Source organism: Balaenoptera ricei, chromosome 20 (genome assembly GCF_028023285.1).
Source record: "Balaenoptera ricei isolate mBalRic1 chromosome 20, mBalRic1.hap2, whole genome shotgun sequence".
Taxonomy (NCBI): Eukaryota; Metazoa; Chordata; class Mammalia; order Artiodactyla; family Balaenopteridae; genus Balaenoptera; species Balaenoptera ricei.
In genome coordinates, this window is record NC_082658.1 from 40,427,986 (window position 1) to 40,455,436 (window position 27,451).

The 27,451-nt window shown below is 48.6% G+C and overlaps 1 protein-coding gene and 1 long non-coding RNA gene across 11 annotated transcripts in view; one reads left to right on the forward strand and one right to left on the reverse strand.

Moving 5' to 3' along the window:
- LOC132355794 (uncharacterized) overlaps positions 1–23,648 on the forward strand; it is a 52,229-nt gene extending 28,581 nt beyond the window's left edge. The window contains exons 2-5 of one of the 3 annotated variants that reach the window (XR_009499699.1): positions 6,414–6,483; positions 10,285–10,492; positions 20,977–21,488; positions 21,751–23,648. This is a non-coding gene — a long non-coding RNA (uncharacterized LOC132355794). Of the gene's footprint in view, positions 1–4,916; positions 5,132–6,413; positions 6,484–10,284; positions 10,493–11,705; positions 14,227–20,976; positions 21,489–21,750 lie in introns of those variants that run through there. The other 2 variants (XR_009499698.1, XR_009499697.1) reach the window with 2 other exon arrangements.
- Positions 1–27,451, reverse strand: part of BCAS3 (BCAS3 microtubule associated cell migration factor) — a 575,869-nt gene that overhangs the window by 21,765 nt on the left and 526,653 nt on the right. For 7 of the 8 annotated variants that reach the window (XM_059908366.1, XM_059908365.1, XM_059908364.1 and 4 more), the window contains one exon: positions 1,166–1,333. The exons of the other annotated variant lie outside the window; for it this stretch is intronic. In XM_059908366.1, the coding sequence (XP_059764349.1) occupies positions 1,166–1,333 (168 nt within the window). The remainder of the gene's footprint in view (positions 1–1,165; positions 1,334–27,451) is intronic. 8 annotated transcript variants of the gene reach the window in all.

The window sequence follows — 27,451 nt, forward strand, 5'->3', positions numbered from 1 at the left end:
AACAGAGGAACTGAATGGGATGGGGAAGAAGAGAGGGAAAAGGTTAACTGCTAAACCCAAATATCTAAAAGACCTGGAGGATCCGCAGGAAATTGGGACTGTGTAATAATGTCAGGCATTTTGAGCCCTGCCAAAAATGCTTTGACTCTCGATCTTGCTGGTCCTGATTCCTGCCCCAGGGTTGTAAGTTTCTCCTCCCTGGAATCCCCTCTTCAGGTAGGCACGTGGATCAGGGATGGAGCAGTTCATGGTGAAGAATAACAGGCTTGAGAGGACTCAGGCAAGCAAGAGTGAGAAGGCCTGCAGCCAGGATCTGCTCCATCCCCGAACAAAGTTCCTGTTGACCTCAGAACACTGGCAAGAGGCCTGTGGGGCGGTCTTCCTCAGGGATAAAAGCCGGGCTAGAGCTGGCACTAACAGCACAGGTGTCTAGAAGGAAGGGGTACTTTAGAAAAAAGGAGAGGCAGGCTGTACTGTAATTCTGCGAAGATGGAAGGGTTGTGGCCTTTCCTAAGTGCATACGTGTGTGTGTGTGTGTGTGTGTGTGTGTGTGTGTGTGTGTGTGTGTGTACACCTGCTTGCCCAGAGCAGGGCTTATCCATCATCTAAGGATGTCTCTGCTCTATGGATGTGAGAAGCTACCCCAGGCCCCAGTTGCTGGACCGTCTCAGAGACAAGAGTGCAGAGGCAAAAGGCAGTGTAAGAAAAAGCTGTCTGGGGGATCACACCAGCCTTGCCTACTTCATCCTTGCTCCCTCCCAGGCTGGCAGGGCCCACTGATACTCTCCAATCTATAAAGCCTGCAGCAGGGCAGAAGAAGGTGTGCTGCCTCGGTGTTCAGTGCTCAAGGGCTGCTGAAACCTTAGGGACACCGAGGCTGTCCCTTCCCCTGGAGAAGGTGTCCTTCTGGGAGCCACCTATACAATACAGTTGTGTAACCACAGCATGTTTGCATGCATTAGTCCATGTAGGAGGGGTCGGTTCCCTGGGAACCCCCCTCTACACTGGGTTTCCCAATATCAGAAGCTTCCAAAATGGATGGCAATCAGAGTACTAACTAAAGAAACAGATGGTTAAAACACACACCCTGTCCCACCAGAGAAGCTCCAGACCCACAGGTGCCGTTCACGACCGAGCCAGGCTAGGAGCGTGAGGCCACCTTTACCTGTTCCGGAGCCCACCACGTCCCGGCTCGGCGACTCGGCCATGGCATCGGCCAGCCGCTCCCGCAGGCCCTCCTCCGTGTGCTCCATGGAGGCCATGTGCCGCGGCCCGAAGCCCTCCGGCCAGCTCCCACACACCTCCAGCAGGGTCACGCTCCGGTCGAAGGTGCCTGCAGCGCACAGGGGACATCTGACGCTGAGTCACCTTGCAGAGAGCGGGCCGATCTCTATGTCTGCCCACCGCCAACTCCCCGCCCTGCCCAGGGTCCATCTTAGCCCTTCCACAGGACGGATGAAGGAGGGAACACCACGAAACACGGATGTGCAGGGCAGAACGAGGCAGCTCATGCCACCAGATCAGAGCGTGTAGACCTCCACGGCGTTGGGCTAGTGGATTTTGAACTGTTTTCTTTTTTTGTTATTGCTGCATGGCTGTAGGATCCTTGTTGCCCCGTCAGGGATCGAAACCGGGCCCTCAGCAGTGAAAGCACAGAGTCTTAACCACTGGGCCGCCAGGGAACTCCCCCGAACTGTTTTCGGAGGACCTACAGGGTTCTCTGAAGTCTTCAGGGACTGCTTCTAGATCTAGGTCAAGGGGCTTCCCTGGTGGCGCAGTGGTTGAGAGTCTGCCTGCCAATGCAGGGGACACGGGTTCGAGCCCTGGTCTGGGAGGATCCCACGTGCCGCGGAGCAACTAGGCCCGTGAGCCACAACTACTGAGCCTGCGCGTCTGGAGCCTGTGCTCTGCAACAAGAGAGGCCGCGACAGTGAGAGGCCCGCACACCGCGATGAAGAGTGGCCCCCGCTTGCCGCAACTAGAGAAAGCCCTCGCACAGAAACGAAGACCCAACACAGCCAAAAATAAATAAATAAATAAATAAATAAATAAACCCAAAGTTAAAAAAAAAAAAAAAAAAAGTTGGTGTGTTAAAGTGCTCAGCTACGAATAATTATTAAAAAAAAAAAAAAAGATCTAGGTCAAGGGTAGGAAACTTCTTTCCCGGGTTCAAGCAAACCCCCCTTCCCACTTTTCTCTGTTTGATGCAATAGGGCTTCACCTAAAGATTCATTTTTAAAAGGGGTTACATAGCTTAAATTTTTTTTTAAAAAGCATTCTAAGTCATTATATCCTATAACCTATACCCCTCAGAAAGGTTATGTCCCAAGATCCAACGGCAAGTTTGTGGCAGGCTTGGTTCAAGAACTCAGATCTTCCGACGGCTCAGTCTAGAACTCATTCTACTCCACCACATATAGTCCCCCAGCTGCCCCAGGACATGTGCACCACTGGGGCACCATTTGCAGGATGGCAGCACGAGACTTGGGTGACAGCGTCTTCAGCAAAGACCTTTCCTTGATCTGAAGCTGCTTCCCAATTCCAAAAAGTACACGGTGCTCTGCTGAATGCCAAGATTAGATTTTACATGCAAGATCACTTCAAAGGCTAAATTTAAATTATTCTACTTTATTATACAGCAAGTCTTCTGTGAAAGCTTATTTCATCCACTCTCTCGGAAGGAGATTATAGTCATGCTCTGTTGCTTTAAGCACATACCATTTCCCCAGCGATTAGGTAACTGAATCCACTGCATTTATTGGGCTTGGTTCCTGCCAGCACCAGGAAGATGGGGAAAAAATGCAAATGCCAATGTTTCCCAAAGTTAAAAGTACACCACCACACACTCTTTTTATCAGGTCTTGCTTCTCCTCTTTGATCAGCCGTCAGAAACTATCTTCCCTCGGCAGTCAGGACTGGGCAGCGTCAGGGCACACTCTCTGCCAATGACAGGTGGTAATAGAGAGGGTGCGAGCCCCAGCCCCGGCAGGCGGCCCTGCCTCTGATAATGGCCAAAGCACCGAGGTGATAACCGTTCGTAAACACTCCGACAGCCGGTGACTCCATACATCAGCAAAGAGGGCCAGATAATCCTGAGCTCTCCTGACCAGACAAAGGCCCTTGGCCAGCCCGCTGGGATTTCTATGTGTGGCAAGGGTCACTCCTGGCTCCTGAATGTCATCAGCCAAGTTTGGCTTTGATTTATCTCTTGCCTAACTGGAGGGTAGATTCCTGGTGCCGGTGTAATGGGCAGCGTCTATAAATGCGTCTCCCCAAGAAGAGGCCCACCTTGGGAGTCGGTTGCTGGGGATCAGCTTGTCAGGTCGGACTCAGGGATGGGGAGCTGCCCTATACCGCCTTCTCTCTCCATCAGGTAGGTCAGGCGGTGGGTTTGGGGAGCCAGGCGCTGGGCAGTGGGGGAGAGGTGCTCTGAGGTCAGCCCTCTAAGGGCCTGGGCTGTGCTAGTGATGCCCTGGGGCCCACACTCAACCGGCATCAGCCACGACTCAAAGGTGCCCAGTCCCCAAGGACACACAAGGACTGAAGACACACAGTGGACTGTTGATTGCAGTGCCCACTCACTAAGCGATGTGAGGCGAGTCCCTCCACCTCCTTTTTCCATCTCTGAAGTAGTAACTCTTTGCCCCGCCTCAAAGGAGGGAAGAGATTAAGTGAGGTTCCTGCCGGGAGTCTGAGTTTTCCTCTACCGCCCCACTCTTAGTTGACAAGATCAAGAGCTACAGCACCAGTGTTCCTGGTCTGCCTGGGGTCTGCCTGGCAAGTCTATGCTTAGTAATTTCCAGAAGAGGAGAATAACAATAAAACGTGGGCACTCCTCCTCCCTGTGCGCTCAGGGCCGGGGCGGCAACTTTTTTTTTTTTTTTTTTTAATGGACAGAGATGTCCTAGAGCCTGGGAAAGGGAAGAGAATGATCATTCCTTTTCTCACTTCAAAGGAGCAGGGTGCCTGCCTCTAGAAAGGCGTTCAGTCAAGGACTGTACATACTGTGTTTAGAGGTCAGGGCAGGTAAGCTGACAGCAGGGCCAAGAGGAGTATCAGAAGCCAAAGCAGGAAGAAAACGAAACAATCCAGCAAGATGTTATAGCAAGAAGCGTGCAGGTAAGGGGCCCGGTCCATGAGAGAGGGTAAAGGCCAGAGGAGTATGCAATATTTTAAGGGACAAAGTGACAGTATACAGGAGAAAAGGATCATGAGCTAGTGTTATAGTGGAGAATGGAAACAGAAATACAGGCTCTAACACATATTACTTGTATGCATATAGCTCTGGGCAAGCCCTTTACCTTTCTGAGCCTCTGATTCCTCATCCATAAAAATGGAAAAACAATACAATCTTATAGGGGTGTTATGGGGTTTACATTAGATAAATAGCATATAGTGAGTCCTCTGCACATAAGGGGTATGCTCGTGTATATGTTAATAATAACAAATATGTACAACTTTATACCACTTGAAGTATCATCGTAAATGTTGACTATCACAGTGATCCTGAGAGGCAAGATGGGTACCACTCCAATTTATGGGAGAGGAGCTGGAAGCTCAGAGAGATTCAGTGGCTTGCTCAAAGTCTCTAAGTGACAGATCTGGAACACAAGCTCCTAACTCTTATCTTGGAGCTCATTCTATCAGCTGCATCTGCAGTGGAGAACTGTTACAGGGAGAAATCACCTCTATCTTTCCTAACTTGTTCTGAGAACTCCTGTCACCTTCAACCACGGCCTTTTAAAAATCTTTCCCACACCCAAACAGCCCAGGTTTCTTGGAGTATCCTGGTAACGCCGATGAGTCATCCTGTCTGTTGGATGGCACACAGGAGAAAAGAAAAATTGACAGAAGATCTAATCTGTTCTCTCTTAGCAGGGGTACTGCGAGGAAGCTGTGAGTAGGAGGCTGGGGATACAAAAAGTGCTCAGCAAAGGAGCATTTGATCATTTCGACAGTCCTGAGAGGTCACAGAGAGCACGCCATCAGCGGTCCCGCTTATAGTGCTAGAGGAAGTCCCAGCAGAGACCCAGCAATGCCCCCTTGCTGTCCATCCTTCCTGCCAGTGCAGATGAGGGCAGCAAAGGAGCTCACGGGGTCTCCTCGTCTTGGAGTGAGAAAAGGGCTGCAGGTGTGTGCGTGTGCCAGCAGGGGCTGGGGTTAGAGGCCGAGCCCTTGGAGAGTGAGGTCACCTCTGGGCTCTTAGGCAACTGCACATCTTGTCAGCGTGATCGGCACCGCTATCATTCATCTGGCCAGCCTAGAGACACTCCATCAGATGGGCTGGCCCTTTGAGCCCCATTACGGGGGAAAGGGTCAGTTTCAAGGGGGAGAAGACATTTAGTGCAGGCTGCTTGCAAAGCACAAAGTATACGTACTTAGCAACAAAGATCTTTAGCTGAAGCAATGCTCTGCTGTTTACCAAGCCCTCTCACGTTTATGATTTCGGTTAACTCACACATTCATCAAATATGGATTAGTGTCCACTGTGATATGAGTCAAGCCCCGTGCGGAGGGATGGGAATACAAAGTGAGCAAGAAAAAAAAAAAAAAAAAAAAAAGCTCAAGGTCCACAAAACTCTGGGAAGCAGCAACGATCACCATTTTACAGATCTGCATTTTTCTGAGACTGAGGGAGGTGAGACAACTTAAGGTCACCGGTCCTAAGTGCGACAGTCTTCCCGTGATGCTCCCTGGGGACCCCTTCCTTCAGGGCTGCCTCCCACCCCGCTATTCTCTGAATATATTTTCTAAGATTCAGTTCAGGTCTCACTGGCTCAACGAAACCTTGTTATAATGATAATCTAAGTTATCATGAGCACTCTTCTACAAAGTCTGACTGGACGCAAAATTCTTCACCTCTTGGGGTGAAGCTGGTGAAAGCTATAAACTTACCCCCAAAATGTGTATTGGCAAACATGAAATGATATAAGCAGTTTCAGGGTGTTGAGGGATGCCTCTGAAGCCCATCCTCAGATCCCAGGTTAGTGAGATCGGTCCCCTGGTGTTCTTCCCACACTGCCTTACATGATTCTCATGATCTGCTCTTCAACCTAGTTTAGAAGCTGCTTGAGGGCATGGATTCCTCCACAAGCCATAAGTCTGTAATAAGCACCGGACTTTGTGCATTGTGCTTGCTCCAAACATGTTTATTGACTGATTATGAACATCTGAGAATTTTTTTTTTTTTTTTTTTTTTTAACATCTGAGAAATTTGACAGTCACTCTGGAGTCAATACCCTTTGGGTGTATTGTCCCAGAGACTAAACATCTAGGGCCAGGATTGGGAGGAGGAGATGGAGGCAAGCAGAAAAAGGAGCTAAAGTTAAATAAGAGGAAGGAGAAAAATTGTAAGTGAGCGGAAAACAGTGTTGCAGTATCATTCTACTACCCCCTGGATGCTTATTTTACAGGTGAGATTCTGGGAATTGGAAGAACCCAAACAATCTGCCTTGGATGACACAGAGAGCCAGGTTCATACAGGTGAGCTTCCCGAATCCTGCCTCCCAGCTTGGCATCCTGCGTTACACTCTCTCCCCAGAGGAGAAATGGGTCAGGTTCTCGGGTTTCACAAACGCATTAAAGGCATGCCATGACAGCTGGTGAGCCAGCAAGCTCCAGGGGGGAGGTGAGTGGCACACGTGCTCTGTCTTTTGTGCACCACTGTCAAGGGGCAGGGAAGCCCAGCGGTGGAGGCAGCATGGGGGAGGTGGGATGTGCCTCTGAGCTGATAGTGTCTCATCACACCCTCGCTATTTAGGAGACTGGGGCTCAGCCTCCGCTTTGCATCCATTAGATTCAGCCCAGGGTTTGGAGGTTGATGAGAGCCTGTTGATCAGGTTTCCAGCCACCAGGGAGGCCAGGTACCAAGAGCAAAACTTGTCATTAACCAATGCTCTTCAAGACATAAGCCTTCCTGGGTGAGAGTGTGTGATGATAATCATGTCCATGATGACTAAGAAATGATCCCAGGCATGATGAGAGTGGCCATTGGAGAGTGTCCCCACCTGATCTCCAAACTAGGGCACCACACTGAGCTTGAGACTGGTGCTTTCTCTGTGCTTATATGAGCAGGTTGGTTCATATAAGCACAGGCTGAGGACATGAGCTTTGTGGTTATTAGATGCGGCCACAGGCATGTTTCACTATCTCAACATGTGCTATGTCATGGATAACAGACATGGGAGAGGGAGGCTGAGAGCATATGAGGACCCCGTCTGTCCCTCTCAATCCTTTACGTTGGTTCCCAAGATAACCGTAACCCACATCCAAAGACGTAGTACAGAGCAAAGAGGCCTAGACCCCAGCAATCTTTTATGACTCCGACTATCTAATGCTCACCAAACTTGTGACCGTGTACCATGTTTGTCCCATAGTCATCCGTTTGGCTGCGGGGTTTAGATTTGGCGGTTAGGTCATTAAAGGATCTACTATTCCAGTTCAGAAGTAAACTTAGCAATAGAAGGGAAAGGTACCAGCAAAGTACAGAAACACCCTTAGCTAATGGTGGCAAGCCAGGAGATGCTGGCGAGCCAGATGTGGTGATGGCACATCTGTCCTCACAGGCCCTCGGGGCCACTAGCGGGAAGGAATTAGTCACTGTTCATCAGAGGTCCATGAACAGACTGCCGTGTGGGGCATGTCAAAGGCGCCTGAGACAGGGAAGAGGAATTCAACAGTAACTGAGACACTAAGAATTTCTGTGCTATTTAAAATAGTCATTTTGACAACAATTTTAACTGTAACATATGATCACAACTCATACTTTAAAGCTTAGGATATAGATTACAAATCCAGACATCCAGGCTACAATTGGAATTCTCCCATTAACTTTTCTGGTTACTCTAGGTCTTAATTTCCCCACTTACCACATGGAGAATAAATGAGCAGCTCTCATTTAAGGGGTTTGCTAATATTTTCAATGTAATGAACAGTAATACACTAACAGAGTAATGGTGACATGATGTCTGAGGTTCCTAGGGTATCCAAGGGTACCAAATTTCATTTTCTATGAACAAGTTCCATAATCAAGCAGCCACCCTGTAAAGGAGTCTTGGCTGGAAGAAGCAAGCAAGGATTCTCCCGTGGAGACTTTGGTGGAAGCGTGATGCTGCTGACACCTTGATTTTGAACTTCTGGCCCCCAGAAATATGAGAGAATACATTTCTGTTGTTTTAAGTTACCAAGTTTGTAGTAATTTGTTACGGCAGCCCCAGGAAAATGATACACCTATAAAACAGGGAAATGAATGTTTGCCTTCCAGGGCTGTCATGAGCATCTGATCAGGTAGTACATGAAAGGGTGCTTTGTAAAACTGAACGGGGCCACTCCAACATAGGGGACTACCCCAGGGCTCTGTGAGCAGCTCTTCTTAGGGGCAGTGGGATTCTGTGAAAGGCTTAGAAGGTGAGTAGGGACACCTCTAGGCCAGAAGACAAGCAGCTGGAGGAGGATACTGGGTGGGAAACAGTCACATAAGCTCCCAGTCTGGGCAACTCCATCATGAAAGCTGAGTGGTCCTGTGTCATCACATAGCCAGAGCCTTTGATAGGGAGTTACAGCATCTACGTTGGGTATGTATCCCCCTCTTCTCTGAGGATGACTGCAGAGGGCCCAGGAGAGCAGGGGAGGTGGTCTCTTAGCTCTGAGGTCAGGTCCCTCACATGCCCTGATCTGCCCACATCAGAGGGTGGGGATAGGGCATTTCTGTTCCCTAAATTCTTTAATGAATAAACAGAATCGTACTCAACACAAGTAAGGATGAAATGAAATAGACTGGTGCTAATGGGAATATTATTGGTATAAACTATCTAAAGGGCAATTTGGCAATATGTATAAAAAGCCTTTTAAAAACATAAAAGGCCACTTCTAGAAACCTAACCCAACCTAACCCTAATCTAAGACGCCAACAACCTTCATGCATAAAGATGCTCACTGCCACTTGAATGCAGCCTTACAATAGGGTATTTGTTAAGTAAATTGTGCTTCATCGTGGCAGTAGAATATTAGGTAGTCTTGAAAAACGTTACTTATAACAGGAGAAATTCTATAAGAGATGATGTTAAATTATTTGGGATTAACAGACATACACTATTTTATATAAAATAGATAAACAACAAGGACCTACTGTATAGCACAGGGAACTCTACTCAATATCTTGTAATAACCTACAATGGAAAAGAATCTGAAAAAGAATACATATGTATATATAAAAATATGTAAATTTATATACACCTAAATATATATATATAAAACTGAATCACTTTGCTGTATGCCTGAAACATTGTAAATCAGCTATACTTCAATTTTTTAAAAAAATAAAACAAAATTGTACAGTTAGTATTACTGAACAATGTAAAGAAAGCATTAAAAAAAAACATTTTAAAAGAGTCATGAGAAAATGTTATTAACCATGGTTGCCTCTGGGCAGTTGGGTTATATGGAACTCTTCTGTTACTTTAAACCTTTCTATATGTTTCTTATAACTTCCGTAATCAGCATAAAGCAAACCAACAAATACTAAGAAAAAATTGGAGAGAAAAAAATGCCTATGGCAGAAACACTCATGCTGGGACCTGGATCACAGGTGAGCCTGTGAAAAGCATTGGAAGGGAAGCCCTGACTCTGCTGAGTTGACTCGCTTGCCAAGCCCTGTGCTTGACTCAGCCGGGGCAGGTGAGCCCGTGGCTCCAGGGCCCACATTTGACTTTTCTCCCAGTGGCCGTGGTTGGCTGCATGCGATGTTGACCCACCCCTGTGTACATCTGGCATATTTCTTACTAATTCATATCAGGAATGTGCACCAACTTGTGTGTGAAAAATGGCAGAAACAATTCCACCTCTGTACAAATTTCATACATCAGATCAGAAAGGGCAGGTAGAGCAAGTCTGGAAGGAGTCGATTTTTACATCAAGTCCCTTTACCTGTCACCTTTGTCCCCACCCTGCCCTGCCCCCCACACTCCCACTATCCTTTGGATAAACAGGACACAGCTTCCTAGGGGACACCCTTCCATGACTGTCAAGGAAGGTCTGAGCCCCTCACACATCATTAGGAGGTCACTGAGCAGGGCCCTGCCTTTTGCCTGGGAGCCCAAGAAATCAGTCATCACTGCAGGTCCCAGGGGAGTTACCACTGGCTTCACACTCAGACCAGACCTGAAGGTGCCTCAAACAGAAGAGCTTTCTGAGTCAGGTGGACACGGGCATTTACCAGACAGGATCCCAGAGACCCTTTCCTCCTCTGCTTGAAACGTGGCACAATCAAGATCTCTCCCCCTCTAGGTGAGAAGAGAAGAATCATTTTGCAGCTAGGCTAACGCTTCAGGATGCTTGGCCTGCTTCTGAGGGTGGAGAGGAAGTTTACACACAGCCCTCTGTCATAGGATTCCTATGGTAAGGCTCAGAATACACTGCAAGACAAACAGTATCCTCGGAAACCTAACAACTCCTTGAATGGAAAAACGTCATGGAACTGTATCTCTCAAGACAGGTAAGCACACAAACTAGGTTTTCCAGGACAGTCCCGATTCCACATAATTAGTTCTGTGATCAGATCAGATATCAGGAAAGGCAAGAGAACGGACATTTCTCGAGTGTCTATTTTGCGCCAGGCATAGCCACTTCACGTGCATTACCTCATAGGAATCACCCCAACAAGTCTGATGTTGGTATCAATATTCCCATTTTACAGATCAAGAAACTGAGGCAGAGAGACATAACATTTTTGCTCAAGATGACAGTATCAAGGGTATGGTCAGGATTCTGATTCTAGGTTCATCTGCCTCCAAAGCCTGTACTTTCCCCATGAAAATCCAGGCTGAATTTTGATTTTGAAAATATGGCTGCAGGACCAGGAAGGGGGTTTTCAGCTCAGTCTTCCCAGTCTCGAATTATAAAGTGGTTCTTGCCATTCAGCTGTGGTGGGGTGGGGGCAGCAACCCAACTAAAACCCTGTGTTTGTCTAGAAAGAGATTACAGTGCTCCACAAATAAGCCAAATTTGAGGCTCTCAACTGAGGAGAACTTTGAAGTCTGAAACCTGGGGCTAAGATGTCCTCTGTTTTTATTAATTAAAGAAGATGTTTCAAAACCATCAGATTTATCACGACCGGATTTCAGATGTGAAACCCAGTATACAGACAGACGAGCATAGCTTGCCCTTCTGGGTTATTTTTGCTCCTGCCTGAGGATTTGCATTTCTTCAGATGAGACCACTCTGCTTCCTGGGCTGGCTGAGGTGAATGGAGGCCCAACTTTGCAGACCTGGGCCCTGTTGGCCTCAGGAGTTTTCAAAGGCCAGAGAGGGATGGGTGGGCAAAGTGGGTCCTGCTGCCATTTGCTCCTCTAAGCAGTGGCTTTGGGGAAAGGGAGGGACCCACCCTGTGCTGAAGGAGGGTCCTGGATGTGCGTGTGGGCCCCAGAGCTGACTGGTTTGATACCCTGCCCATTTCTGGTTTTATTATTCTGGTAGTCCCCTAACTCTGTGGCCTTGAAAATGGCACCCCCAGCTTGGGCAATAGGCTTTTCCATTTGTAATGTGTGGTCAGCCTTCTACCAATCTCTGCCACCAAAACCCATCAGTACTCACTCCACGGGGTAAACCTGAACCAGATTTTCCGCCGCAGGCATCTTGGGATGAAGATCTGGGCCTGGCCTGCCACTCTGACGTGGGGTCTATTATATAACAGGATCTGTACTTTCTAGGCCCTTCCAAAGAAGTTGTTCGGCAGAGACTTGGCCTCAGGGCCCGCGAGGAGCGAGATGAAAACCAGCACAGTTTGGACAGTGCGGGACCCCCACTGGAGCTGGGGTACCTGGGGATGCTTTCCATCGGGCGTGGAGGTTGAGGTGGGTGGAGGACAGCCCACATTAGGGAAGGTGAGGGGCAGGGAGGTCTGAGCACAGAAATGAAAGCAAGGATGTTCCTCACGTGGGGCTGTGAGTCAACTCCACTGGAGCAGGAAGTCTCTCATGAAGAATAACAGCTCACATAATTTCACAGAATCACTGCATATTTTCACACAGTTATTTCACTTTGATTCTAGGATCACAGCAATTTGTACCGTAGGCAGGACAGACACTGTCGACTCCATTTTACAGATGAGGATACTGAGGGTCAGGGAGGGTCTATGACTTGCCTCAGTCACCTTAGTTTCTTGCCTCACAGGGTAGCTGTGGAACCATCTGTGGAGGTCCTCAGTGAATAGACCAACACACTTCAGAAATATCATCGTGGCTGCCTGCGGTGGGCACAGAAGTGGCATCAAAGCGTGGACTGGTGATCCACCTTGCTGAAAGCTTGGCTAGTGCTTTGCTTGGGTCCCTTGTCCTACAGGGACCTCCTTGACTTCTGGCCTCATTTCCTGGCCTGGCAGCCCACGGGGGAGGGGGTGGGGCTCAGCTTGGTATCACTTGAATTTATCACACAAGGTGTGTTTGGGGCTTGTTCTGCACCTGAAACAGTGGGGTGCCCGGGAACTGTCATTTCCTGCCTTGACATGTCCAAGTATTTGTTTAGCCCTGGCTGGTGACATTGACTAGCAGCCCAGGCATGGAAACAAAGGCGGATGTAGGGAAAAGTTGAGCCGCTGCAGGAACACACACGGGAGAGCACTGAGGCGTAGAAACCTTCACAATGAAAATAATCCCTTACACTCACACTGCCTTACCCTTTACAAGGTGCTTTCACAGGGCTTTCTCCCCTTAATCCTCACAACACCCCTAGGGAGGAAGGCAAGGCAACTATTACTAGTCCCCGTTTCACAGCTGATGAAATAAGTGCAGGGAGTTAAGTGGGGGGCAGAGCGTAGACCGGGGAACCCCATCCTGTGCTCCACACCTGTGCTACTCAAAGTGCGGGCCCCCAACCAGCAGCAGCAGGAAGCCCGTTAGAAATGGAGCCTCTCAGGCCCCACCCGAGAGATGAATGAATCAGGATCTGCGTTGAAGTCGGATCCCCAGGGGATTCGTGTGCGCAATAAAGCTGGAGACTGCTGCTGACACCGCCCGCCCCTCCCCTTGTCCTGTCCCACCAAACATTCTTAGAGTATATCTGCTTCTATCTACTCATTTCAAGACAAGGAAATTGGTCCAGGGAGGGGACGGGTCCTGGCCCCTGACGGCAGCAGGAATAGACAGAACCTTGATCTTGCAAATCAGTCCTGGGTCCCTTACATCCAGCTGACATTCAACTGGTATCTCCTTTGCCTTTCCATCCCCCTCCACACCCCACAGTTCAACCCTCAGACCACCCTCATCTGCCAGTCACTCAGCCTCCCCCCTTGGTTCCAGCCTTGTGCTAAGTGTTGACACAAGTTCTAAGGCCCGGGGTTAACCCTCTATGAAAGCAAACAGAGAAGTTCATACCTCGTGCTAAGTCTAGGAGCCGAGTAGAAGTGTGTGTGTGTGTGTGTGTGTGTGTGTGTGTGTGTGTGTGTGTGTTTTAGGTGGGGAGGGCCAATGCTTGGGTTATCTCTGCCCTTTCCCCTCCAGCCTTCTTGCCTATAGGAGAAGGCTGGGGAACTCTTGCTTGCCTGTGAAGGAGATTCTGCTTAGGCTTTGTAAAATGCCCACTTCATTAGTTAAGTGTGAAAATGTCCAAAAAACTGTGTTAATCTGCTTATGATTTCCCCTCCACTCACTGGTCACACTCTGTGCCAAGTCTGGCACCTGGGTAAAGTGATTCGTATGCCTTGGCTGGAGCTTGGGGCCAGGATTTCCCCTCCTTTTCCTCCGCTTCTACTCCACTGGGGCCAATCAGGATGTTATTCATTTCCCTAGTTGAGAAGCAAGTTCAAAAAGGCCAGCAGAGCCTCCTCTACCCCTTCCCTGTGTAAGCAATGCCAATCCCTCCCACGAGGAGGAAGCGACATATTTTGTTTCTGCTACACTCACGCAAGGAGCAGGTTTACAGAGTTAGCCCAGAATGAGTGTGCCCGTGTGTTTGCTGAAACCTATCTTTTTATCTTTGGACCTGGGGTACACAGTGAATTAGAGGAAGGGCAGAGCCATCCATAAGGGGAGAGAGAGAGAGAGAGAGAGAGAGAGAGAGAAAAGCCAAGGCGCCAAGAGGCCCTTAGGAGGGGCCTGGACACCTCCTGTTACCATGTCATACAGACACGGCCCTGTCATCTAACCTTGAGTTAGAGCTAACAGCTGAACGGAAGAATGAATTTCTCATTGTGCTTCATTTGAGTTTTAGAAATGCCTCCAGGGTAGAAAAGTTACTAGCATAGCTTTCTCATATGTCTTAGACTGTTAAAAAAAAAAAAAAAAAAGGTAAATAAATAAAAACCAAGTCATCTTTCTTATACAAATACCTACCAAACAACTCAATGAACTTGCAAACCCACCAAAACCCTCCCGGGCAAGTCATTAATGAAGAGGCCTGGTTATGAGCTCTATCATCATCTTCTAATGTAGGAGGTGACTCTCTTGTTCTCAAGAGCCAAGATGGGTGGTGGTACATCACAGACTGGGTGAACCATCCCTCCTCCTCCTACCCCTGCCCGCGGTGTCTATCTTCAAGGCCCGAGTTGCTTGTACCCTTTGAATCTAGCTGCAATCTCTTCTCTTCACCTTATATCTTATTTTTAAAAGCATTGTGAGATGGGGCTGGGGGTCAGATCCTTTGGACAGACAAAGTGCTTACAAGGTCAATGAATTCTGCTGGTAGAAAGAGTACGTGGGTAAGAGTGGGAAACTAAGTATTAGCTTTGGCTCTGGTCTGTTCTGTGTGACCTTGTGCAGGTCACTCAGCCTCCAGGCACGTCAGTTTTCTCTACTGGAAAAGAGCAATAATAATGCTAGCTATTCTAGCTAGTTATTCGTAATTCTCAAAGTTATGTGAAGATTCAAATGACAAGGTACGAGATAGAACCTTCAAGATTACGATGTGTAATCTGCATGCAAAGTACTGATTTTGCCCTGAGAAGCCAGATGGCCTTAGGCTGGTGCTTTCACCACTTCCCTCCAGCTCCTCTGAGACGTAAGGAGGATGTCTAAACGGTGTGGCTTCCTGTGGCATGGGAACATCCACATAGCTTAGCTCGCTGCTCATTTCTAAACCGGGAATGTGAAAGTCACCAGTAACGTCTCTACTGTAGCTTTCATGTTGCACAAGATCCTCCACTGCTGCCCTCCAGGATCAAACGGGCTCCCCCTGAAGTTGTTCTGATGTCCCAGAGATACCTGAGAGCCAAGAGCCTGCAGCACAGATCTTGCCACATAATAGGTGCCCAGTAAATATTTATTGAATGAATGGATGAAAGAACAAGACTTGCTTATCTTTCAGTCTGAAGTATGTACGTGTCATGGGTATGAAGGGAGCTCCTAAGGGCATTTCTCAGCCACCCTTCTACCTCCAGGCAGTATCAGTCTTTCATTTTAAACTAACTCCAAAAAGAAGAGGTCTCCACGCTCCTTAGAGGGACACCCCTGAGTTCTCTACCTCAGCAGGTACCTTCTGCCTGCAATATTAGCATAAGTCTAATGAATATCTCTATTTATCCTGGAAAGATAATGTCCCAAAGCCAATTGCTTAGGAAAAGATGATCTATCTTGACTATTCATTAAAGACAATGTTTGAATTTTATAGATGTGCAATTTCACACAAGGGGTGCAGGCCCTCTGAACAACTTCTATGCCTAATAAATACCTGTGGTAGAGTCAAAGGCCTTATTTACAAAGACGCTCCTGAGAATAGATGTTTTAAACATACTTCATGAATTTCACTGCTGGGACATTGAGCAGTCTTAGTTCCTAAATGTATAAATGAGGAGAGTCAGCTCCTGCCATGGCAGTAACTTTAAAATGTCTCCTTTGTCTACATGTGGTGTCTCTTCCAAACTACTTTAATAGTCAGCTTTTTAACATATGGTGTTTTTTTTTTTTTTTAACGTTGGATTACATTCAGTTCCATTATTCCACAAAGTGGAGTAGGCAATCAGACTGTCTACACCAGAGGGCAGTGAGGGTGTTCCAGTCTAAATGCTTTTGGAGAAAGAGCGCTAGATCAATTATCTGTCTAAATGCAGGATTTCCATTGGATTCCCGAATACTCAAGACAGTTGTTCAAAAACTCTCCATTAGATCAGTGCGTTAGCATTTCCATTTCCACACATTTCAGGAGTTCCACCAGCCACAGTGGCTCATAACTAACTATAGGGGTTCTCCAGAGCCTTAGGTCAGAATTTGTGTGTAGAAATTGTGGGAGGGTGGAGGTGTGGCTGGAGGAGTCACAAAGAGCCCCCAGGTTATGATGGAAGAACCTTTGGTCTGGAGCACCATTCTCAGACTTCCCTAATAAGAAGAATCACCAGGGTGCTTATTGAAAAACAGATTCTCAGGCCTGTCTCCAAGATGTCCTAATAACAGAGTGGTTCTGGGATAGCGTCTGGGTCTCACCTGGGAATTTTGGGAACCATGGCTCTAGAGCAGCCGGTGCTCAAATCCAGTCTTAAGAATCTCTCAAGATTGAAAAAGCAGGTGACTGTCCCCCCATGACCGTGGTAGCTCAGTTACAACCATGTGGCAACTCAGATGCTATAAAGGAAAGCTGACTGCGTCGGGAAGTTGCAGACTGCTCCCATTCTTTCTCCGTTTCCTCTGATTTTCCTCCTCCCCCTCTGACCACCCCCAAAGTCTCTCCCAAGGCCTTGCTCAGCTCCGTCTGCTCCTCAAATTTTGGTGCTTCTAAGGGTTTCACCCTTAACCCTCTTCTCTTCTTTCTCTGCACACTGCGCCTGGGTAAGCTTATCAGCTCTTAGTCACAACTATCATGGACATGCGACTGACTTCCAAACTGCACTTTTAACTCGGTTCTCTTTTGGCCTCCAGGGCCATTTGTGTCAGACCAGACACGCTCCCCAGGCACCTCCAAGTCATGTCCAAAACCAGTCCATTACCTTACAGTTCCAAAATGTGTTCGTCCTTCTCTAGTCCCTAAACCAATGGCCACACTGCCTTCTTGGTGCCCTCTGCCAGACCCCTCCTTTCCCTCATCCCATTCCCAGAGCCAGCTGGTCAGGAAGTCCGGTAGATCTGACTTCTTAAACTCTTTTTTTTTTTAAAAAAATAATAAATAATAAATAAATTAATTATTTTTTTGGCTGCACCGCACGGCTTGCGGGATCTTGGTTCCCTGACCAGGGATTGAACCCGGGCCCCAACAGCGAAAGCACCGAGTCCTCACCACTGGACCGCCAGGGAATTCCCTTCTTAAACCCTCTTGAATCTGTCCCCTACTCCATAGCCACTGAGTTCAGTTCTCACAGGGTAATTCCAACAACTTGACACTGGTCTTCCTGCTCCTCAGTAGACCTTCCCTTCTTTTCATTCCTCTTAGTGCCACCAGAGTGATCTTCTCTACAATGCAAATCTGAACATCTGCCTCATCTAGCCTCAGGATAAAGCCCAATGTCCTTAGCGCCACTGTCATCACCTGGCCCTGGCCAGCTCTCCACACTCTACACACCATACCCGCCCTGGCGCTTTGCCCTCTGTGCCACTGCGGCTCCCTCTGCCTGGGATGTTCTTCTTCCCTGGCTAAGTCCTATTTATCCTTGAAGACTCAGATCAGCTGGGGAGTCTAGCACTCTCCTTCTGGGGCTGATTTAGGTTTTCCAGCAGGCACCACAGCACCCTGGGCTTCCCTTCCTGAGAGCCCCCGTGTAGTCAATTCCACAACAGACCCTTACTGGGGGTCTATTACGGTCCAGCTACTGTGCTGAGTGCTGGGAGTTTTGGTAAAGGTGACAGACTACAAAAAAGAACAATAAAGTATTTTCTGGTCTATCTTCTCACTAGACTGTACGTTCCTGGAGGGCAGCATCTGCTTCTTCTTCTTTTTTTTTTGGCTGCGTTCGGTCTTCGTTGCTGCGCATGGGCTTTCTCTAGTTGCGGTGTGCGGGCTTCTTATTGCAGTGGCTTCTCTTGTTGTGGAGCACGGGCTCTAGGCGCACGGGCTTCAGTAGTTGTGGCACGCGGGCTTCAGTAGTTGTGGTTTGTGGGCTCTAGAGTGCAGGCTCAGTAGGTGTGGCGCACGGGCTTAGTTGCTCCGCGGCGTGTGGGATCTTCCCGGACCAGGGCTCGAACCCGTGTCCCCTGCGTTGGCAGGCGGATTCTTAACCATTGCGCCACCAGGGAAGCCCATTCTTTTAAAAAAAGATCTCTGGGGCTTCCCTGGTGGCGCAGTGGTTGAGAATCTGCCTGCCAATGCAGGTGATATGGGTTCGAGCCCTGGTCTGGGAAGATCCCACACGCCGCGGAGCAACTAGGCCCGTGAGCCACAACTACTGAGCCTGTGCGACTGGAGCCTGTACTCCGCAACGAGAGGTCGCGATAGTGAGAGGCCCACACACTGCGATCAAGAGTGGCCCCCGCTTGCCACAACTAGAGAAAGCCCTCGCACAGAAACGAAGACCCAACACAGCCAAAAATATAAAATAAATAAATAAATAAATAAAATTAAAAAAAAAAAAAAAGATCTCTGTATCCTAAATGCACAGCACGGTGCCTCAGTTCCTGGCACCCAGCAGGAAGGAAAGAGGGAGGGAAGAAACTGAGGTTGTTTAACCTGGAGAAGAGGTTCAGCGAGCTGCGATTCTAGAACTCAAACATTTGAAGAGCAGCTTTACAGAAAAGGGAATAGACGTGTGTGTGTGTGTGTGTGTGTGTGTGTGTGTGCGTGTGTGTGTGTCTCAACATGGGGCAAAACAGGACACAGAGGGAGAAGACAACATGCTGGCACATCTCAGACCAACACGAGAAGAGGTGCCAGCTGACAGCACAAGCTGCCGCCTGCAGCCGACATGACACGAGGCTCGACCCCAGCCTGAGCTCCTCCAGGAAGCCTTCCTGGAGTCATCTGGCAGGGAGTGGTCCTCCTGCTGCATCCCCACAGCACACGCACACCCTCAGTGGGGGGACTGTGGTCACGTGAGCTGTTTCCATGTCTTTCAACTTAGCACTGTGAGTGTTTTGTCTTATTTTTGTATTCAGAGCCCAACAGAGGTAGGATGGGAAATGGTGAAAGGCTCAGACTTTTAGGGCCCTTCTTCTGTCATTTATAATAGTTGTATAAGTTGGGTAACTTAGTTACCTCTCCTGGTTCAATTTATACATCTATAAAATGGGAATAATTAAAAATAGTAAGGCTTAAACAAACGTGCCTTATACACAATAAATGCTTAAAGGGACCACTATCCCACCGATTGTCACAACGACCCTGCGTTATTCTGCTCTTCTGAGAAGATCTTCTGTTTCAGAAAGAAGCTGAGGTAAAAAGACACTCTGTATTAGGCCACAGAGCTGGACCTCGGGGCCAGGATTTGAGACCTCTCATATAGTATTCCTTTCAGGCATTAAAAAAACACTTTCTCCCTGATTTTTCAATCATACTAAAATGATCTGACAATAAAAGGAAGTACTGTCTTCTCCAAGGGAATACAAATATTCTTTGTGAATGACATCACCTCTTCCAAAGGAATTATCTTACCAACCAGGGGAGAAGCTCAGAGCTCACACAGTCTCTAGAATAGCGCCCCACATCCTTGTCACTGGACTCTACAGACCGAAGCAACAATCCCCCGACTTCAAAGAGGACTGTGGTGTTACACCCGTCACCTTCTCAACAATTCCTGCCAAGTGCTGAGAAAGTGTGGTGCGCTCAGGTGCCCGATCAAACCAACCCCCTTGGCCTCACGATTCACCAACCTCCACGTACCAGTGACCTTCACCTTCCTTCCAGCCATTCACTCACCTGGATCTTGCAATTGGCACTTCTAGTATTTGAAGCAAGAAAGCCCACATTTTGATCGTGAAACTTCCTATTTGTCTATCCCTCTCACTTCCTTATTTCTACCAATGATGACTTTCAACTTCACTGAGACTGCCAGCCTCTGGAGCCCTCCACAATATCCCAAGCCACCAGCTCCCTCCTGGTGGCACTTCTTCACCATCCATCCCAGCTCACAGGACCAAGAGCACTCTTACCGAGCCCCCGTCACCCCTCCTCCTGGTCTATCCGCCCCTCCCGCTTTGCCAGACGCATCCGGGATGATCCAGGCAACCATCGAATTTCTCCACTACTGCTCCTGGGCTGCAGAGCTGTGCTGGAGAAAAACCATACACTTGTGTCAACTGGCGCCATGACAAATTTATCAGCCAGGCCCTCCCTGTTCCTCAATCTTTTTTTTTTTTTTTTTCCCATTTGTTCCTGGTCAGTTCCCTCCTGTATTTCCCCCTCTTCTCAAGCTCCCCAAACCTGTCACAACTCTCTCCCTCATTCTCAGCAGATGACCTGCCAACTCACTGCCTTTGGGATTTCCTTTTTAGTTCTTTCTTTTAAAGATTCAGAAGTCCGTGCATCTTAAAAGCAACCTGGTATAGGAGTGACAAGCACAAAACACAGCCCCTGAAGAATCGTCCAGCCAGCCAGTCAGGCAGAGTGGAAGCGGAGTCTCCTCTGGAACGAGAAAGCGGGAGCGGGGGTTGTCGGCTGGGAACAAGAGAACCGCTTCTCCTTTCCCACTGAATACGTTCTGGAGAGTTTTTTATTTTGCCCTTGTCACTTCTATTCTTCATCAGCAGGCTGGGGCTGTGTGAGGCTGAGTGCCATCCTAAGGTGGAAGGAAAGATGATGACAGCAGGCGGCTGAGCCCCTGCCCCAGGCGGACGGTTTATAATCCAGATTACCCTGTGCTACCTCCAAATGAGAAGGGACACAGCAGTAATCATTCCTGAGAGATTTGCGCGCACGCGCGTGTGTGTGTGTGTATCTATTTCAGAGTCATCCCAGGAGTCAGGAAATACCTGTCCACAGTGGCAAACAAGGGGCTAGAATGTTGCCTCAACTGCTCGCCATGGTGGCCAAGTTGCTTGATGATCCAGCCCTCCTCACTCCTCCAGACTCACCTCTCCCCCCCACCCCTTGTCCCTTGCGTTAAGCATAATGAACTTCTTTTTCTTCCTCCAGTGGACTGCTCCCTCTCACCTCTGGGCCTTCACATCTTCCCCTTGATGACAGCTTAAACAGAACTTCTTCTGAGCCTTCCCTGACCCTCTATAGGTTAGGTCCAATGCCCCTCCTGTGTGCTCCCATAGCAGAGACCCCTGAACCTATCTTATCACACTCACTCCACGGGCACTGCTGGTTTGTCTGTTTTCCCTTCTACAGTATAAGCCCACGAGGGTGGAGAGATCATCCGTCTTGCTCTTTACCGTATCCTCAAAACTTAGGGCCCACCTTCCTAACGTCTTGATACCGATCCCTGAGAATCAAGGGTTTTAGAGGATAACAGAACACTAATATCAGTGCACAGAGGGAAGAAAGTCCCAGGGGAAATAACGCTGGGCCTAAAGGGGGAACCAGTCTCAACCAGAAGACCCAGAGTCGACTGCTGCTCGTTTCCTGGTGCAATGGCTCCAACTTTCAGCTCAGGGTCTTGGATGAACAGGCCCATGTCTCTGACAAAGCAGAATAAACTGGTAAGAGGTTGGCCCTTTAAGACCCAGGGGATTTGATGTCAAAGGATGACATAGGCAGGTGAACTCAGGTTCCTCTGTGTAAAGTGGGTGCATGTGTTCCAGCTCCTTCTGGGTTATCAATGAGCCGCTCTCAGACTTGATCGCAGGGCCCTTTGGGATCAGAGTTGGGTGCTGGTCTGGTCTGCACCCTCAGCCTGCTCTCCAGGCCCCTGGCCCCAGTCTCCTGTTCTCTGATCTTATGACTGACACTTGCTTGTCTTAGCCCACCCAGGACCTTCTTGCCAACCAGATTTCACCAGGCCATCTACACCCAAGTCTGAATCCAGCCAGGTGCCCAGTCCTGCTAGAACGACCTGACTTCACCAACCAGGCACCAAATGAAGCACTGGACTTTGTGGCAGGAAGAGAAAGTGGGGAGGCGGTACAAACAGAGAGGGTGCCCCATGGAGGCTGCAGAGCTGAATCGAGCAAAGAACACTGCCACAGATTTGCTTCTCTCGTTCCAGGCAAAATGCCCAACTGGCACTGTTTTCAGAGAAATTAAGCTGCTTTTGACTTAGACTGAGGATAATCACAAGTTCCTGGAGGATCATGTTGAGGAGGGAACTGTCAGAAGAGACATTTGATCACACTGAGACCTGGTAGAGGAACGGCAGTGGGGTGTTTGCTATCCTGCCATCCAGCTGTCTGGCACAAACCCCTGCATACACCTCCTCCAACAGTACTTCTCACCTGGGGCGACACATCAGAATCCACTGGGGAGCTTTTCAAATACACGGAGGTGCGAGCCCCGTCCCAGATCATAATCTGAATTTCTGGGGCATAAGATTGGGGCCTGGGCATCTTTATCTTTGAAAAGCTCCCCTAACCCTGACCCTCACCTTCACCCTAACCCTAACCCAGGTGACTCTGAGGCACTCCCTGTTGCCATAAACCACGGCCAGGTCTCTACTGCCGTCTAAGTCAGTGCGTCTGCCTGAGACCATTACGATGTAGACAGCAGGGCACACACCTGCATAATTCTCTCTACTCAGAGGCCACCCTGGTGCCATGTCCAACATGAAGCTGCACGGAAGGGCTTGAGCTACTGCTCCAGATGACAGTTTTAGAAACACTACCATCCCCACCCTGCATGGCAACAGCCTTGGCCAATGTGCCCACGAAGGCACACGTGGACTGACGGAGGGATCTGGTGCCAACCCTCCACAAACCAACCCTCCTCAACGGCCCAGCAAGCTGGGGAACTAGGGTGAGGTGGCTCAAAAGAGGTCACTTACTGGAGTATGAAGGAATATTCTCATTTTCCTTTAGAAGAAACATTTCTTCATACTGTGCATGGATAAGAGCCTCTAGCCCTCCACAGCATTTATTTCTGTAGTGTGCTGTTGACTGCGATAGAGGTGATCAACACACGCTTGCTAAGTGAGACCCCTTCATCTTGGGCTCTCTGGCCCAGTGAGGGAGGAGGGACGGGGTAACTCGGCAGTTGGGAGATGCCTCGGTGGCCATACTGCCCCACGCACTCTGCCTGAGAATCGAGAACGAAACATTTTTAAGAACCAAGCTCTGAACCACCACCCTAAGTTCATGATTTCCATCATGGCCAACTGCCTGTCTACACGTCATAATAACTTTTCTGTCCGTTGTTGCGAAGAAGGCACTTTCTAGGACACCTAAATTCCTTAAAACTAAAATATTGTGTTATTCCTATTTGGAAATTGTTTTCCAAATCATCCCTGAGAGGGAATGTCCACTTGTGTCTCACTGCTGGCTGCTAAGTTTAAGATATCTGGGGTACTAAGGAGAATGGTCCTGAATATCTAGGTGGATCTCAGAGGGCAGAGTATAGGCCAAATGATCACCACTTCCAGGAACCTGTCTTTGGGTGCTGAACCTCAGGCTATGGGGGCAGCATGGGAAGAACAGTCATGACTTTGGATCAAGTGTGATTTCGTGGGTTCAGTGATAGGACTGCTGGCCTCCTGAAGGAAGGCAGAAGCGTGTGGTAAAAAGAGCACTGGACTTGGAGTCAGGAGGCCTTGGATCCATCACCAAGTAGCTGAGTGTCACTGCACAAACATGTCACCCCTGTACGCTTCAGGGTCCTCAGGTGTAAAATACCTGCCCTCCCTACTTGAAGCGTTGTTGAAAGAATCAAATAAAATAGGAAATGTATATACACACGTTCTCTCTGTAAATTCTGAAGTGGTAATATTTTGAGAAACGCCAGGCTCTCCTCTGAGGACCCTGCCCGCCCAGCAATCCTCTCCTGATTCTCTCCCACATCCCTTAGCCCCTGGGGTGGAGCTGGTGTCCTTCCGCCTTCTCACAGAGGCAGACGTCTCTTCTTTGTTTCATAAAAGCTCCAGCTTTGACTCTGGTGCCAGGAGACAATACGGCCCCTCACCCCTCCTTCTCCAATTCCTGCCCCTCCATCATACCCCTCACTCCTCCAAGATTTTAGCTCCTGGTTGGTTCACTGCCACTCTCTCCATCACGAATCCTGCCATAAGTCACACAGATGGTCCTTCCAACAACTTGGCCTCTCAGTTCCTGAACCTCCCCACTTGTAGTTTACCTCCCCCACTCAATCTCAGCCGTTTCTTTGATATAATTAACAGCAACTGCAAACACTGTCACACTCTCAAAATCAAATATCCCACTCTGACCATCACCTCCTATCTTTCTGGGTCTCTCCCCCTAGTACTCCAGCTCCAACAATCCTTCGACACCCCTCCAAGGTCTATAATCTGTTGGTTCCACTTGCTTTTCATCGCCCCTTAGTCCCCTCTGTCCTCTCCTCCCCCACGTGCACTCTTATACTCACCCCCTCTCTCCCTCTGCTATACTTGCCTGGTGAAACCACAATCGTTAAACCAACTCTCCACCTCCTCCCTGTCCCCATGCAATTACTCAGAGCTGGAAAAAAAAGCTCACTGTGCTAACCGGTCTTACTTTTAACTCGATGATCACTAACTTCAAATGGGCCTTTAACACTGCCCTCTGATCATATTTCCTCAGTCCATCTGCCCTCCACTCTCTTGGCAGAGGACTTCATATTTGCTCCTCTAGTCTCAAACCTCCAATACCTTCTCCATCCTTCTCACCTTCAGCCGAGGACGTATTATGACTTTGCCAAGAAAACGGAAGCCATGAGAAGGAAACTGAAAGTCCCTCTGCTGTATCTATCCACCTACCTCCATCTGAGTGTATGTGCTCACTCATCAAGGCCAATCCCTCCACCTGTGCGCTAGACCCCATATCCTCTTGCCATCATTCTGCTAGTTTTTCTTCCATTAAGAGAAAGGAAGAACTGGGCTTCCCTGGTGGCGCAGTGGTTAAGAATCCACCTGCCAGTGCAGGGGACATGGGTTCGAGCCCTGGTCCCGGAAGATCCAACATGCCACGGAGCAACTAAGCCCGTGCGCCACGACTACTGAGCCTGCGCTCTAGAGCCCGCGAGCCACAACTACTGAAGCCTGTGAGCCACAACTACTGAAGCCCGCGCACCTAGAGCCTGTGCTCCCTGACAAGAGAAGCCACCGCAATGAGAAGCCCGCGCACCGCAACGAAGAGTAGCCCCCGCTCGCCGCAAATACAGAAAAGCCCGCGCGCAGCAACGAAGACCCAATGCAGCCAAAAATAAATAAATAAAATAAATAAATTAAAAAAAAAAAAAGGAAGACCCTCTTGACCCTCCTCCCTCCTCTAGCTGCCTCCCCATTTCTCTCCTTCCCTTAAAACTCCTTGAAAGAGAGGTCTGGACTTGCTGTCTACAAGATCCTTCCTCCCGTTCTCTTCGAACCCACTCCAATAAGGGTGTTGCCCCCAACTCTCCACTGAAAAGGCTCTTCCACAGGCGGCGACCTGCACGCTAGCATCGCATGGCTGCTTCTCAGTTATCATCTGACCTGACCTCTCAGCAGGTCAGGTGTGCATTTGATGCAGCTGATCCTTCTCTTCCCTTGGCTTTGACAGCACACTCAGCTAGTTTTCCTCCCACCTTTCCAGCAGCTACTTTCAGTCTCTTTTGCTGACTCTTTTACTCTCCCCCTCAACCTCTAAATGTTGAAATGCCCAAGTTTACATGCAAAGCCACAGTCTGGTCAAGGAAGGATTACAGGGCAAGGGAAGCCCTCATTTGAGCTCCTTCCCCGTCTTCCCACTGTATCCTTATCACCGGGGGCTGAAGGGTGCCAGTGCCTGAGCGCTCTCCCTCACTGCACCAAAACCTCTTCTTCGTTAGCGCTGCAGGTGTGACCTGGGGATGAAGGGGAGGCAGACACTGGAGGCGAGGCAGTAAACCAGACCGAGGGCAAGGGCAGCGGCCACTGATGAATCAGTATTCAGGCTGAGCGCTGCGGCACACGTCGGTTGCCAGCCATCAGTTTCTGCAACCTCCACCGAACGACCTTCCCAGGAGGTCACGTGTTGCTTCTCGAATAGGCTGATTGAGTCACAGAGTCCAAGAGAACATGAGAAAATGGGAGAATCAGACAGGTTTTTGCAACCTTTCTTTTTTAAACCAAGATGTTAAGCTGTGGCTCCCTGAGAAACTGAATACGAAGAGGGACGTGACTGCCACGAAGGAGAGAAACAAGGGTTCATTTTATTTGTTATTTTTCCTTTTTTTTTGGGGGGGGGGTGTGGGTAAGGGCACCGGACAGGCTTCCCATTTGAGGACTGGTAAGGATTTGCTTTGGGACACTGAAAAAAAAAATAACTTTTCTCAGTGTCACAGGGGAAAAGGCATTCTTCCTGGGAAATGGAAAAGGCATTAGTCAGGGTGAGGGCAGAAGGGTCTACTCCCACACGGGCCTGATTTGCCAGAGCCAATGGTGTCGGGCTGCCTCCTACCCCTGGGAGGGGCCTTCTCCTTTCAGGCTGGGCTTAGCTTGACTCACAGCTCAAAAGCCCCTACCTCCACTCAACAACAATGCCAGAAAAACATCTGCTACCCCTAACTCTCCACTTCCCAAAAGAAATGATTAAAAAGTTAGAGAAACACTTCCATATGGAAGAATCCACTCCCAACAGGTCACCACAAAGATACTTCAAACACAATAAGACAGGAAGGGCTAAAAAAAGCAGAGAAGTTCACAGAACCCACACAATCTTTTATACAGGAAAAAAAAAAAAGCCACCCTGGTAACTTTACACAGTTCAGAACACCATTTGGCAGTTAAGTATGTCCTTAATCTGCTCAATTTGCTTATTATAGTAAAGGGTTAGAAGAATTTCAGAGTGGTGGCCAAAAAAACTGCCATAATCTCTATTCCTACAGTAAACTCCCAAAGTGAATTAACTTCTTCAACTGAAATATTTCAAAGGTGAAAGTCTCTCCCCTCCCCCGCCCCACCTTCCGACATATTAGAGACTGGCCACAGGGAAGCCATGGTCACTTAAAATCAGAAGCACGTGAGTGGATGTATCGTTATTCATCCAACAAACATTTATTGGGCATCTAAATCAAACAAGGTCCAGGACTATTCACCGGGATACAAAATGAAGCATGACATTCAACCTACCTTTGAGATGCTTACACCACAGAAAGGATGCTGCAGTTTCCAACTCAGAACTCAGACTTTCCATAGGAGAAGGGATTGAATGGAAGCAGCCGGGGGAGAAGGCAGACAGCCCTGGCTTTGGAGTCACACTGATCTAGCTGCTTAAACCTTAGCCCCGCCGTGGCTGTGTGATACTGGACAGGCCCTCACTGAGCCTCGGCTTCCTTCACTATAAAACAGGGTTAGAACTAGCTTCCTTGCAGGGATGATATAATGATTAACAGAAATATACACAGGTACGCCACTGACTGTTGATACGAGGGAGACTTTTTCTATCTCTAAGGCCCTGTGACATGCCGAAAGCCTTCGGCTAAGAACCTTGTGGATCTTTAAGGCCAGAGGAGAAAGAGTGGACAAAAAATGACTTTTAAGGAGTGAAAGCAAAAAAGAAAAAGG